Source organism: Martes martes (genome assembly GCF_963455335.1).
Source record: "Martes martes genome assembly, chromosome: 17".
Lineage (NCBI taxonomy): Eukaryota > Metazoa > Chordata > Mammalia > Carnivora > Mustelidae > Martes > Martes martes.
Genome location: NC_137905.1, coordinates 50,586,376 through 50,601,694, shown reverse-complemented (window position 1 = coordinate 50,601,694; position 15,319 = coordinate 50,586,376). Strand labels below are relative to the sequence as shown.

Here is a 15,319-nt window from a genome sequence, read left to right as displayed (position 1 = left end):
CGCCCCAGTTTTGGCACTCTTGCTGCTAACCGTGTGCAACCATCTTTCTTTCTAGATATAATAAAAAATATTGATTTTTAATGGGATACCCTAATACATTTTGTTCTCACCAATCAAACCTCAAAGCATCAGATCTTACACGACATTTTGAGAAAAACATTCTTTCAGGTCTATAGAGGCTAAAAATTTAGGCAAGTTTTTCGATTATTGTTGTAAATGGCCAACAAATTTTAGTAGTTGAAGATTTTTGAGATTTGCTCAGGCAAATCCTAGTTACAATGTTCTAGAAAATACATGATTCAGGGGGTGCCTTGCAGGCTCAGTCGGAAGAGTGTACAGCTCTTGATCTCAGGGTCGTGAGTTCGAGTCCTGCATCCGGTGTAGAGATTACGTAAATGAATAAATAAATAAAATAAAAATTTTAGAAAATGCATGATTCAAAAAGTTTTCCCTGAATTATATTTGTCTGTGCAGAAGTTTAGTGATAATATGAGATGTGTGGATTCTTAGCCCATTCAGCAACACTCAGACACACAGAAATCACAGAAATTAAAAATAGCCAGCAAGATGTGCTCATGAGAAACTGTTTCCTTTATTCATACTCTGAGGGATTCTTGGATCTCACATGGCTAATAACAAGGAAAACGTGACTGAGGAAAAATTTACAGAGTGGGACATTGGCGATGTGCCTTGCTATAGTGACTGACACAGAACAGAGACGGTAAAGGCAAACTTGAGTAGTTTAGCAATTGCAAGTCTTTTTTTTTTTTTTTTTTTAATTTATTTGAGAGCGAGAGAGTGAGTGAGAGAGCACACAAGCCAAGGGAGGGGTAGAGGGAGAGGGAGATTCGGGCTCTCCGCTGAGCAAGAAGCCCGATGCGGGGCTCCATCCCAGGACCCTGGGATCATGACCTGAGCCAAGGGCAGAGGCTTAACCGATTGAGCCACCACGGCGCTCCTGGCTTGGCTTTCAAAGACCAGTAAGGTCCAGGACAGGGATTATCTGTACCGCTCATGGATCCTTGACGACTGTGGGAACAACTTAAAATTCCCCGTGGTGCCTCACCTAATCCTTGTGTATTTCTTTTCCTGCAATTCTTCCCACGCGAGGCAGGTGGTCCAGCTTTGGGGCGGAGAGGGGGGAGGGAAGGAGGAGGCGGAGTGGCGAAAGGAGGTCTAAGAGCAGCAGGCGGAGGGAGAAAGGCAGAGAAGGAGACAGAGCATTGCAAGAGGGGAGGGGAGGAGAGGAGGAGGGAAGTGAAGGGGGAGGCAGGGGACAGCGGTGTTGGCTATAAAGCCCTGAGGATGAGCAGGTCGACCAGCAGTTTCTGAGAGGAGCAGCATGGCCTTGCCGGTGGGGTACCTGTTGCTCTGGGTCTGTGGATTTCACCGCGTGGTCTGTCCTGACTATGAGGGTGAGTCGCGATGTGACACTGTCGGGGGTGAGCATTGAAAAACCGAGTCTTGGGGAGCCTGGGTGGCTCAGTGGGTTAAGCCTCTGCCTTGGGCTCAGGTCATGATCTCAGGGTCCTGGGATCGAGCCGCACATTGGGCTCTCTGCTCAGCGGGGAGCCTGCTTCCTTTCCTCTCTCTCTGCCTGCCTCTCTGCCTACTTGTGATCTCTGCCTGTCAAATAAATAAATAAAATCTTAAAAAATAATAAAATAAAAATAATAAACACACACACAAATATAAGAAGATTTGACTAATAAAAATGAAAGGATCGGAATGCAAGTCGGAGGATCCCATTGGCAGAGTCGTGTTCCTTCATGACCATGTGTCTCCCTTCCCCCCTACCATATTTTAAATGCTTTATTCGAGTCTTTGAAGATGGAACTGAGTTTTGGCAGGTCTGTTTTGGTCCTTTACCAAAATCATGTGGCCCTCAGCGATTGTGGATGACAATATAAGAAGAGAATTTCATCACAGAGGCATTTCCTGCACATCCGGTGGGGGGTCACGCAGACCTGGGAAAACGGTTATTTTGTGAAATTTCTGCAAAACGATGGTCTCGCGTGTCCCACGTGGGAGTATCCTCCAGGACACGTTTGCATCGAAAAGTAAATCGAACACAGTGTGGATAAATGTCTTTAAAAAAAAAAAAAAAGAGGTTCTCAGTGTGGCTATGACCACTAATTTCTTATCTGTTAGAATATTCTTTTTATGCTTATGGAACAATAACATTTTTGTCTCGGACATTGATTTTTTTTCATGAGATATCACTTTCGAATGTATGTTAAAAAAAAAAAAGAAAAAGAAAAAGAAAGTATAAAGGCCAGAAGCTGGTTAAGATGGCCCTAAAATCTCTCCACTTTTAGTGCTTGGCCTCCTGAATTAGGAAGGTCACATTTTCCCATGTGACGTTCTCTCGATGCTGCCCAGTCTCGGCGAATGAAGACCCACTAGGCCCAGGCACAGTCTTTCCACTTACGTGGTGCTCAGCCCACTTCTGAGTCTTTGGAAATGTTGCTCGTTCACGCTGTCTGTCGCCCCACACAAGTGTCTGCTGCTCCCCCGAGGTGAAGAGGGCCCCAGTGTCATCTCTGGGGCTTTCTTCTGAACCCCTGACATGCATCACACATGGCCACTGTCATGGTGCGGGCGTGAATGACCACGTCCCCCCAGCAACCCGGCCCGCAGGCAGTAAGATGCCATCGAGGATAAGGGGCACTCTGCTCCCGGAGACAGAACATGAAAAGCATCGGATTTTAGCATTTTAGAAGCGAAGAGGTGGGAGGCTTGGATCGCGCCGGGGGCACATGGTGTAGAGAGTAAGTGGCGAGAGTGACTACACCCGTGAGCCCACTGGCTGGTGAGAAGACAGAGAGGAGACAGATGAGCTGTGTGACCTCAACCGCCTTCATGCCTCGGGCAAGCCCGGAGATGTGACTGACCTGACAAGACTTCACAGAGGGCCCAGCCGAGTGATCCCGTTCCAGGACTAGACATTGGCGGTGGGCAAGTGTAACGTTTCCGTGGTTACGAGCTGTTGGGGCGCACTCAGGGATGACATGACAGTGGGGTCCCTTACAGGGAGGACCATCTAGGCGGGCAGCCCCTGACGTGCAGCATGAACCCAAAATTCTGGAGTTTTCACCTGCTGCCTGTTATCATTTCATGCTCCTGGGGGAGACACTGCCCATCGGCCCACAGCTGAATTTCAGCAAACGCTTGTGCTAAAATACAAATCTTGCATTGCAAAAGCCTTTATTATTTTATGGGACAGGAGGGCAGGAGAATGATAGCCCAGCGCTCCCGGCGGCCCCCACTGGCTGAGAGCCGAGCACCCTCCCCGGCCACCTCTGTTCCACATCCCTCCAGCAGGGGCTCCCAAGTCCAGCCCCAACCTGGCCTCTCTGACTCCACTCCAAGCTTCATCTGAGACCTCGGGCCAGGCTCTGAGTTCCCACACCTGGTACAGGAGAAGGATTCTTGCTGCCCCTCCCCCAAGGATGCTGGGAGGATGCCAGGTTATTATTATTATTATTATTATTATTATTAATACCTACCACCGGCAGGTATTAGAGACGCAGTATATGTGTTTGGATTTAGCTGCTAATATTCACGGAGTGGTAGTTCTATTTTAATTTTTTTGAGCAACCTCCGTGCTGTCTTCCGGAGCAGCCGTGCTGTTTTATATCCCCTACCCAGCTCTCGCACTCTGCAATTCTTTGCCGTCATGGTTAGGTCAGGTTTCCTTTTACAAACCTTTAACTCACAGTGTTATGGAATATTCCCACATACTCAGAAGAATTGCCTATGCTGCACCCCTGTGGATGGCAGACAGAATTTCTAGGGTGAAGCAGAATCATATGCTAAGGGCGTCTGGGTGGCTCAGTCGGTTAAGCCTCTGCCTTCAGCTCAGGTCATGATCCCAGGGTCCTGGGATCAAGTCCCATGTCGGGCTCCCTGCTCAGCAGGAAACCTGCTTCTCCCTCTGCCTGTTTATGCTCTCTATCTCTCTGTCAAATAAATAAAATCTTTTTTTTTAAATAATAAAATAAAAAGAGCTCTCCCTTTAAAAAAAAAAAAGAATCATATCCTGAGAACTTGATAGGCATAATAAGTACGTTCCTCATAACAATCCCATGAGGTAGGTACGGTTATTGCCCTCGTTTTATAGAAAAGGATCTGACGCACAGAGATGTCGAGTCATGGATCCAAAGTCACACAGTTAGGTGGGGACGAAGGAGCAAAAGATTCTGAGAAAGCGTATTTCTTTTTTTTTTTTTAAGATTTTATTTATTTATTTGACAGAGATCACAAGTAGGCAGAGAGGCAGGCAGAGAGAGAGGAAGGGAAGCAGGCTCCCCACCGAGCAGAGAGCCCGACACGAGACTCGATCCCAGGACCTGGAGATCACAACCCGAGCCAAAGGCAGAAGCCCAACCCACTGAGCCACCCAGGCACCCTCTTTTCTTTTCTTTTTTTTTTTTTTAAAGAGAATGCGTATTTCTTTAGCTACACCTCAGCACCGTCAGTTTACATTCTGAACGTGTCCTCCCCTTGGAATCCTTCCTACTCGTAAGGGTGAAAAAGTAAGTCATTTCTAAATGCCTCCTTTATGTCGTGCTTCCTGCTCCAAGGGGGAAAAGAAAAAGTTTCGTGTTTTGGTACCTGCTGCCAGTTCGACATTTACAGGCAAAAACATAGCCATCGAGATCCTGTCTCTTTCAGTCTCAGAGAAGAGTGTTGACGATCTGCGAGCAATGGACGGGCGGTTTATGATGAAATGCCTTAGCCCTTTCTGGGAGGTTTCTTGGCATTTCAATACTTGCAAGACACTAGAGTCTCCTAAACTTGAATTCCGGAGCCATTTTTAGTGAATGTAACTTCTCCACTGTTTGCGAAAATCGATTGCGAATTTGAAAGAGTCTTCCGTCTCGTTGGGGAGAAAATAATCACGATTACTGTGAGGAGAGAAATCCTTTATCACCGAAATAAAACAGGTGCCATGTGATAACATGGAGCCCTGGAAAATACAGTTAAAACAAAAGGAAAAATTATAAATCACCCACAGTTACACTACTGAAAGTAAACACTACTGGAATTCTGATGAGGCTCCTTCAAAATATTATCCTACTAGATTACAATTTGGGAAAATATTTGCATTTCATTCTAGTCTAAAGGCTAAATCTAGTGAAATAAATATTTGCTAAAATTTGTGTCTTTTGGGGCACCCGTCTGGCTTAGTCGGTAGAACGTGTGACTCTTGATCTCTGGGTTGGAATTTCAAGTCCCATGTTGGGTGTAGAGATTAATTTAAACATAAAATAATATTGTGTCTTTCAGATGATGATCCTCCAGCTGTAGGTGAGTTGATAAAAACTCTCCTCTTAGAGTTGTTTTTAAAATTTGGCAATAAAATATAAAGTCGTTCAATATTATGCTTCTTTTCCCGGCAAGAAATCATATTTTATGTCCTCATATATAAGATAAAGTACAATCTATGTTAAGAAGAGTTAAAGAAAGGGGCGGGCGCCTGGGGGGTCTCGGCCGGTTAAGCATCTGCCTTGGGCTTGGGTCATGATCCCAGAGTCCTGGGATCGAGCCCCACATCGGGCTCCCTGCTCAGCGGGAAGCCTGCATCTCCCTCTCCCTCCGCTCCTCCCCCTGCTTGTGCTCTCTCTCTGTCTCTGTCAAATAAATAATTTTTTAAAAAGAATAGATAAGGAAAAAGAAGAAGAAAGCAATTATAATACTATTGCCAATTTTACTGTTAATATTTTTGAGTGACCAAATGTATCATCCCATACGACTCCATAATGGGATTTTCTTCTTTGTAAAAACAGGGTCTTATAGAACATAATGAAATAGAAAATGCCTTTTGTCACCTAAAGATGAAGTGCAAATGTTTTCATATCTATGTGTATGTTCCTCTTTGTTAATGTCTGCAGTATTATAAAGCTATGTATTTAAGGGGCACCTGAGGGGCTCAGGAGGTCCAGCGTCTGACTCTTGATTTTGGCTCAGGTTGTGATCTCAGTGTTGTGGGACTGAGCTCCTCTTCTGGCTCCGCACTCAGCATGGAATCTGCTTGTCCCTTTCCCTCTGCTCCTCCTCCTGCTCCTGCTCTCTCTCCCTTTCAAATAAATAAATAATATTTTATTTTTAAATTCCCTTACTGCGGGCGCCTGGGTGGCTCAGTGGGTTAAGCCGCTGCCTTCGGTTTGGGTCATGATCTCAGGGTCCTGGGATCGGGCTCTCTGCTCAGCAGGGAGGCTGCTTCCCCCTCTCTCTCTGCCTGCCTCTCTGTCTACTGTGATCTCTCTCTGTCAAATAAATAAATAAAATCTTAAAAAAAAAAAATTCCCTTACTGCTTGGTATTTTTGGATTGATCTCTATCTGAGCGGCTATTATCAGCTGTACTGAAATGAACATTCTTAACCCGAACGTGGCTCTGTCTGCATGGATGTGTCAATTGTGACCAGTACTAGTTAACATTGTGGGGGGCGGAGGGGCCCTAATGCAGGTGATGGTGCAAAAAGGAAATAACCCTTTCAGCAGAGAAAATAAGAAGTACAATTATTGTCTGATTGCATACTTCAAAAAGCCCTAGGAAAACTAGTAAATGTTCCTAGCTTCAATAAGAGAATCTGAACCATATGAAAATTAAAATTTGAAAGTTAATAAAAATTTTTAAAAAAATAAGAGAATCTAGATTTGTGGTTAGATATAAGATAAATATATAACAATCAGTTGTTTTTCCCTATACTGGTAAGAACCCAGTAGACACTGACAGAAAAGAAAATCATTCTATTTTAAGTCAGTGACAAGAAACACTTTGGGGTTAAATCAGCATGAAATGTCCAGGATTTAAATAAGTAAACGATAAAATCATATTGAACAACATAAAGCGAGTTCTAAATGACAGATCATGCCATGTTCTGGGTTGGAAGAAATAAGGATAGTGACATAAACATCAGCTTCAAATTTTCTTTTTCAGAAACTATAATTCACTTTCCAGAAGTCAAAGGTAAGATGATCAGAAAACTTTTGTAATTAAAGTATATTTTCTTTTAATTTTGTAGAAATGGGGAGATCAGTGGGGTTTTCCTGATAAAACCTTTTTCCCTTTTTGTAAATTTGATAAAAGGAATTTGTAAACAGATAAAGAAAAACAAGAAACAGAGTCACCCTGAACTTTACAGGCACTACTCTTTAATTTCTGCCAATAAGCCAGAAAATACCTGATTTTAAAATTCACGTGGGGGAGCGCCTGGGTGGCTCAGTGGGTTAAAGCCTCTGCCTTCGGCTCTGGTCGTGATCCCAGTGTCCTGGGATCGAGCCCCGCATCAGGCTCTCTGCTCTGTGGGGAGCCTGCTTCCTCCTCTCTCTCTGCCTGCCTCTCTGCCTAGTTGTGATTTCTGTCTGTCAAATAAATAAAATATTTTTAAAAAAATAAAAATAAAAATAAAAAATTTAAAAATAAATAAATAAATAAATAAAATTCACGTGGGAAAAATGTCCAATAGTTATTAGGAATATTACGGGTGGAAAAGTGTTGGAGAAACACCTTGTATTATCAGATATTTAAACAAACCATAATTACAGTAATACAAATAGCATGGTATCAGCCAAGAATGCATCAAATAGTCATAATAAGTAATCTTTTCTGATGCTTGCTAGCTTCAGATCCTGCTCATTCTACTTCGTACCATCTATTTTAAAGCAAGATAGGAATAATCTGTTTTAAAGGTATACACCTGGGGCACCTGGGTGGCTCAGTGGGTTAAGCCTCTGCCTTCGGCTCAGGTTATGGTCTCAGGGTCCTGGGATCGAGCCCTGCATCGGCCTCTGCTCCGCGGGGAGCCTGTTTCCTCCTCTCTCTCTGCCTGCCTCTCTGCCTACTTGTGATCTCTGTCTGTCAAATAAATAAATAAAATCTTAAAAAAAAAAAAAAGGTATACACCTTAGGAAGTATAAATACTTCAGGGCAAAGAAAATCCAGGTGAAAGGGCACATTGGTAGGAAACATGAATTGCTATTGTCCTTTGAGAAAGCAATACCCAATAACATTAACAGTCCATACGTGCTTTAACCTAAGAATCTTACTTTTGGAATTCCATTCTTTTTTTTTTTTAAGTTTTTATTTATTTGACAGACAGAGATCACAAGTAGGCAGAGAGGCAGGCAGAGAGAGAGGAGAAAGCAGGCTCCCCGCTGAACAGAGAGCCCGATGCGGGGCTCGATTCCAGGACTCTGGGATCATGACCCGAGCCAAAGGCAGAGGCTTTAACCCACTGAGCCACCCAGGCGCCCCTGGGATTCCATTCTGTAGAAATAAATGCTTCAGTACATAAGAGTTTACATACATGGAAAGTTTGCTTCAGCTTTGTATAGAGGGAAAACAATTTGAACACGGGAAATGTTGAGTCAATTTGGCAAAATCCGTATCACAGAATATGAATTGACATTAGAGAGGAGTTAGAGCTACAAAGGTTAAAAGGACACATTGGGTAAGTTTTTTGGCTCAGGTGGGTGGATAGAGATGTCCTTCATGAAGGAAGAATATAAGTGAGAGAGAAAGATGATGAGTTCAATTCTAAAGAAAGTTCTGAACACTGTCTTAAATGGAGGCCGGGAGGGGGGAAGAAAAAGATACGTTGGGAAGGATTTTTGTGATAGGCTAAGTTAGAAACAAGTTGTGGATACAAAGTATGATTCATTTTAGGAGGGAGCAAAAACTCTGTGCAGAGAGCCCACGTATAGTATGTATCCCTGTGTGTGTGTTGTAGGGATGTAAGCGTGTGTATATGTAATGTCCATATACCCGTGGAGAAAACTGGATAGATACAAACCAGGCTATATACTCTGTGTGTGTGTGTGTGTGTGTGTGTGTGTGTGTGTGTGTGTGTGTGTGTGTAATAAGGTGAAGAAAAGAGGTGGAGGGGAAATTGTTCGATAGATAAGTCTCATATTTATGTTTCTAAGGTTTCTGGAACTGGGCCAAATGCTAAGCAAAATATATCAAGAGTGTTTAATCCATGGAGAAACGTGGGACATGGAGGAAGGGTTGAAAACAAGAAACCCTTATTAGTAGGGGTCGGACAGCTCTGCAGTTAAGTGACTCAGTATTCAGCAGAACCCCAGGGAGCAGCTCTCACCTCAGTGCAACCAGGGAAGACAAAAGTCAGTGTGTAGGGCGCCCCGGGTGCCTCAGTTAGTTAAGCAACTGCCTTCACCTCAGGTCATGGTCCCAGGGTCCTGGGATCGAGTCCCACATCGGGCTCCCTGCTCAGCGGGAAGCCTGCTTCTCCCTCTGACTTTCCGCTTCTCATGCTCTCTCCCTCTCCCTCTCGTTCTCTCGATGTCAAAAAAATAAATAATATATTAAGAAAGAAAAAAAAAAAAGGAAGTTTGTAACATCTCAAGTAACACTCCCAGAGAAAGACCAAGAATTTTTGTTTTCTCCAGATGGCAAATGTTTCTTTCCATTCCATTACAAAAATGGAATATTCTACGACTGCGTCAAGCTCAAGACGAAACACAGGTGGTGTTCCGTAAATGAGACTTACCAAGGATATTGGAAATACTGCTCTGAAGACGGTGAGTGTGTCCAGTCTCTGAATACTGCCGGGAGTGGGGGGTGATCTTTGTTCAACGGGATCCACAAGAGGGCGCTGTACAGGGACTCCACAGTCAAGGACACTGTGAAAACGAGGTCTGTGCAGGTAGGTCTCTGACCTACCTACAAATTGCACCAAGGACATTATGAGAGCTTCAAACACATGACCTTGAAAGCAAACTTTTAGCAAAACCTCAATCCCCCACCAATATTGCCAAGCAGACGGTGCTGAATGCGGGGAAAGGGTTTGGGGGAGGGGGCACAGACCTGTGTGCATGAGAGACATGGCAAAGAAATAACAAAATGGAAAGATTTCTTATTCTGATTGCTTCCCTCCTCTGTAGACTTTGCAAAATGCGTGTTTCCCTTCTGGTACAGACACATGATCTACCGGGAATGTACTGAAGATGGGGACGCCTTTGGGAAAAAATGGTGTTCCTTGACCCAGAATTATAACAAAGACAAGATTTGGAAATATTGTGACTGATGGTGAGATTTTCGGGGAAGGGCATGAAAAGGTCTAATCATTCTCCTGGGAAGTAATCTTCAGTTTCTTTTGTGAAAGGAGAAGATAGGACCCTCCTTATAAGGCTTTTTTTTTTTTCTTTCTTCCTGAGATATGAGTTGAAGGTGATCCGGCTGTTAATAATGGGGTTTTGGCCATGGATGGTGGATGATGAGGTTTTGATATGAAAACCTACATTCTGGGGCTCCTGGGTAGCTCAGTCGTTAAGCGCCTGCCTCGGGCTCAGGTCATGATCTGAGGTTCCTGGGATCAAGCCCCACAGCGGGCTCCCTGCTCAGCGGGAAGCCTGCTTCTCCCTCTCCCACTCCCTCTGCTTGTGTTCCCTCTCTCACTGTGTCCCTGTCAAATAAATAAGTAAAATCTTTTAAAAAATAAAATTAAAAATTAAAAAATTAAAGTAAAAAATACATTTAAAAAGGAATTAAAATGCCACAGAACTGGAGGGTAAATCCCAGAGTAGAGCATGTGTACCCAATATATTATTTCTAATATTTTAAGGTGATTTTATAAATAGAAGTGGATGCCTATCTACACATATATACATGGATAAGTCCCGGGGACGTGATGTGAAGCGTGGCGACTGTAGTCAGCGGTGTTGTAGTGCATATCCCTGAAGGTTGCTCGAAGAGTGAATCTTGCAAGTTCTCATCCCAAGGAAAAGAACGTTTTGTAACTTTTTATGGTAACAGATGGTGACCAGATGGTGGTAATCATTTCACAGTGAACGCAGCGTCAAATCATTCCATTGATCACCTGAAACTAATACAGTGTTGTATGTCAATATCATTCAATAAAAAAAATACATGAATATGTGTCAAATCATATTTTCAAGTGTATTATTACTGTAGGTCATGGCGCCCCCTAAAAAAGAGTTTGGAAGCACTGTCTTTATGGACCCAAAGGACTCCTCATAATCTTTCATAAGAAACCCAACGCCAGGGGCGCCTGGGTGGCTCAGTGGGTTAAGGCCTCTGCCTTCGGCTCAGGTCACGATCCCAGAGTCTTGGGATCGAGCCCCGCATCGGGCTCTCTGCTCTGTAGGGAGCCTGCTTCTCCCTCTCTCTCTGCCTGCCTCTCTGCCTACTTGTGATCTCTGTCTGTCAAATAAATAAATAAATCTTAAAAAAAAAAAAAGAAAGAAAGAAAGAAAGAAAGAAAGAAACCCAACCCCAAGAAGAATGTTTGTGACTTATCTTTCCAGTCTTTGAAATGGGCCTCCTTGTCTCGGGAGAGCCGTAGAACGCGCTGTGACCGAGCCCGGGTGTTGGCCATTAGTCCTTAAGGTGCACAGTGATTTTGGTTATTATTCCAGGCATCAGGGATTACTTACTAATCAGATCCTAGGGAATGGTTGGCCAGAGAGACATCTAGTGGTGCTAAATGGATCATAGGGGGTTTTTTAAGAAAGAAATTCAGTTGAAAGCTTGCTATACGTGTTACATTCAAGAGCCAGAGCCAACCTCCTACCAGATTTCCAAGCATGAATTAGTCCACAGCCTCGCTGCCCCTTGAATGACTGGGAGCCCGGACGACTGTGAAGCCGGGCACCAGAGGCGTACACTCTCAGCCTTCGTGGTAGACTTCCCCAATGGGGCACAGTGTTTAGTGCCCAGGAGAAAGGGGAAATACATAAACTTTGCAGGGTCTCCTGAATACTGGTTCCGAGTGAAGATAAATTTTCAAGGACTCGGACCGCCACTGGGGTCCAGTAATTCGAGTTGAAGTTTCCAGAAACGTGAGACAGAGTCCTCACGTAAGTTCGCTTCGCTCTTGGCTCAGCGTCATACCAAACACGCCTTGCAATTATTTCCCCAAGTCCTGGGAGTGACACAGTGTGGATAAATATCTTCACAACCCCTGGTAGATCCTTTTCATAGGTAGATTCTGATCTTCTTTTATTTTGGCATATTTATTATTTTCTTAGGTTATGTCTCAAATATTATTTTTCCCCCTTTGTCTTGCTGTTTTTGTTCAGGGACACACATCCTAAGTTCCTTTATTTCGATCACACCCTCTATAACTCCCTTTACATTTTTATCCTGTTTTCATCCTCATGGATGTTGTAGGGTTTTTGGTTTTGGTTTTGTTTTTTTTTTAGGATTTTATTTATTTATTTGTCAGAGAGAGAACACAAGCACAGGGAAAGGCAAGCAGAGAGGGAAGCAGGAAGGAGCCTGATGCTGGACTCCATCCCAGGGTCCTGGGATCATGACCTGAGTCGGAGGCAGACACTTAACCCACTGAGCCACCCAGGCATCCCTGCAGTGCTTTTCTTAAATGCCCCTTCTTGAGTCTGCACTTAGATCTATTAGTCCCTTGGCCACATTTTAATTTAGTTTTCACTTTGCACACTTTAATTTCTTTTTCTCCATTTCCGCCTTGTTCCATTCCCCCCGCCCCCATTTTTAAAAATTCATTTTAGTACTTTTCGAATTTCTAATTCAAAATGTCTTTCCTACCCCCAAATATTAATTTGAGGCTCTTTCACGCCCTTGGTTCATTTGCTTCTGGGGTGTGTGCGCCACGCGGGAGAGACCGCTACCTTGTTGCGGTTCACCCACGGAGGGGGTTAATGGTTTATAAGATTCTTAGTTCAAGGGCGCCGTCTGCTGTCCAGTTTCTTTCCTGGATGGCTTCTTGCTGGGGAGGTGGGGCTCTTGATGGTGGGACGGTTTGTGGTTTCTTCTATTTTCGGGTTCTATTTTATTTTATAGTGCCCTAAAGTGTGCCCCTCCTTTTCTCTCATCACCAGCCAGCCTCCGAAGGCTTTCTCCCTTCTGTTTACCTTCGTGTCCCACAGAAAGCAACCCCATCAGCCACCTCAGGTCTCCATACTTCTGAGGTCCTCTGCTCGTGACCTTCATCCTCTGATCCACCCGGACTCCTTTCCAGTTAGGGCGGAATTTCTCCTCTGGGGACGACTGTAGCCATCGCTTTGTCTTTCCCAGAATACCTTATAGTTGGAACCATACAGTACGTAGTGATCCGAAGGGACACGTGCACCCGAATGTTCATAGCAGCAATGTCCACAAGAGCCAAACTCTGGAAAGAACCCAGATGTCCATCAACAGGTGAATGGATAAGGAAGATGTGCTGTGTATACACAATGGACTACTATGCAGCCATCAAAAGAAATGAAATCTTGCCATTTGCGATGACGTGGATGGAACTCGAGGGTATTATGCTGAGCGAAATAAGTCAATCGGAGAAAGACAACTATCATATGATCTCCCTGATATGAGGAAGTGGAGATGCAACGTGGGAGGTTTGGGGGGTAGGAAAAGAATAAATGAAACAAGATGGTATCGGGAGGGAGACAAACGATAAGAGACTCTTAATCTCACGAAACAAACTGAGGGTTCCCGGGGGAGGGGAGTAGGGAGAGGGTGGTTGGGTTATGGACACTGAGGAGGGTATGTGCTATGGTGAGTGCTGTGAAGTGTGTAAACCTGGTGATTCACAGACCTGTACCCCTGGGGCTAATAATACATTATAAGTTTGTAAAAAAATAAAATATATATATATAAAAATTTCCTGAAATCTGCTCTCTGCTCCTCAAAATCGGAAATCTGGTGTGTACGCCTGACGATTCACAGACCTGCACCCCTGGGGCAAATAATACATTGTATGTTAATAAAAATAATTAATTTTTAAAATCGGAAATAAAAAAAAATTGGAAATCTGGGAGGATCCTTCTCCTGTACTCTCTGCCCGGCATGAACGTAAGAAACGCCTTTCGAGCGTGACAACGACCGCCCTGCCATGATCGTGTGGCCTGGGCCGCGTTCTGGCCTCACTGTTTTACCCGCATTATTTCCTAGAGCCCTCACCGCAGACCCCGCGGGAGGCGCGCTCTCGTCTGTCATTCAGCGATGGCTACTGAGCATGCGCCGTCTGTGAGGCACTGGTTTTACTGGAGATCAGGTACGGAACTGGAGAAAGTCAGGCCTCCAGAGTCTGCAATCTAGGCGGGAGAAATGTAATAAAGACACAAACGCACAGTCATAGAAATGGATATGCATCTAAACACAGGTATGAGCGTTGGGAACTGGGCCAGGCAGAGAGAATCCCTGTGTAAAAGATTACATCAGGGAAGAGCGAGAGACAGAGTTATGATCTCAGGGTCGTGGGATCGAGCCCCGCATCGGGCTCTCTGCTCGGCGGGGAGCCTGCTTCCTCCTTTCTCTCTCTCTGCCTGCCTCTCTGCCTACTTGTGATCTCTCTCTGTCAAATAAATAAATAATATTTTTTTTAAATTTTTTTTTAAAAAGAAGAAAGAGAAGGAAGAAGTCCTGCCCCGTGTCTTCTAGGAATGGTGTTTCTGCGGGACAGACACACGATGTCAGTGCCTGGGATCCCACCGTGTTTGGGGAGTTGCCGATGCAGAAACAGCAGGACGGCTGCTTGGTTTGGGTGAGCAATGGGGAAAGCCCGAGGTCAGATGGAACAGGGGCTTTGGCATTTTCCCCCAAGTTTCACAGAGGCTATGGGGGATACTCATCACAGCCGCGACACGACCTTGCTGTAGCTACTACGTAGAGAGAATGGAGCGGGCGCAGAGCCGTAGAGCAGGGAGCCTGGTCAGGGAGCTGTGTGCTGTGCTGGGAGGATCATGATGCTTGGATTAGAGAGACAGCATCAGCAGAAGTGGGACGTGGCTGGGTCCAGGAAACTCTCAGCTCCACGAGAGCTACCGATTAAAAGGTAAGTTATCATTTGTCTGCCTATGGCTACGACTCAACTTTTCTAGGAATTGATACAACTTTGCTTCTTACGTTGACTTTCAATTCATGCCCATCACCTCAGATTTTCCCACGGTTCAGACAAGCTGTGGCCAATGACCTCATTTTGCAGAGCTAAATCGGGGTGTTATGGGTTAAATTGTGTTCCCAGCCCTGCAAATGTACACACTGATGCCCTAATTCCCAATGTGACTGAATCAGGGGATAGAACCCATAGGGAGGTAATAAAGGTTAAAGTGAGGGGGTAAATCTGGGACCTTAAGCCAATAGGGCTTGTGTCCTTATGAGAAGAGACTCCAGAGATCTCTTTCTCTATATACAAGCACAGGGAAAAGGCCATGTAAGGACACAGGGAGAAGCTGGCCATTTACAAGTCACAAAGAGAGTCTTTACCCAGAAATCAAATCTGCCAGCACCTTGATCATGGACTTCTGGGCTCCAGAACTCTGAGAAAAGACATTTCTGTTGTCCAAACCACCCGG

General features: G+C 44.6%; 1 protein-coding gene across 1 annotated transcript; it reads left to right on the top strand.

Moving 5' to 3' along the window:
• Positions 1 to 1,342: 1,342 nt before the first annotated feature.
• Positions 1,343 to 10,056, top strand: LOC308358375 (binder of sperm protein homolog 1-like; the record flags this gene model as incomplete). Its single annotated transcript, XM_080828559.1, has 3 exons — positions 1,343 to 1,415; positions 9,419 to 9,550; positions 9,914 to 10,056. 3 exons carry the CDS (start codon positions 1,343 to 1,345, stop codon positions 10,054 to 10,056), a joined length of 348 nt encoding a protein of 115 aa, XP_080684685.1.
• Positions 10,057 to 15,319: the final 5,263 nt, after the last annotated feature.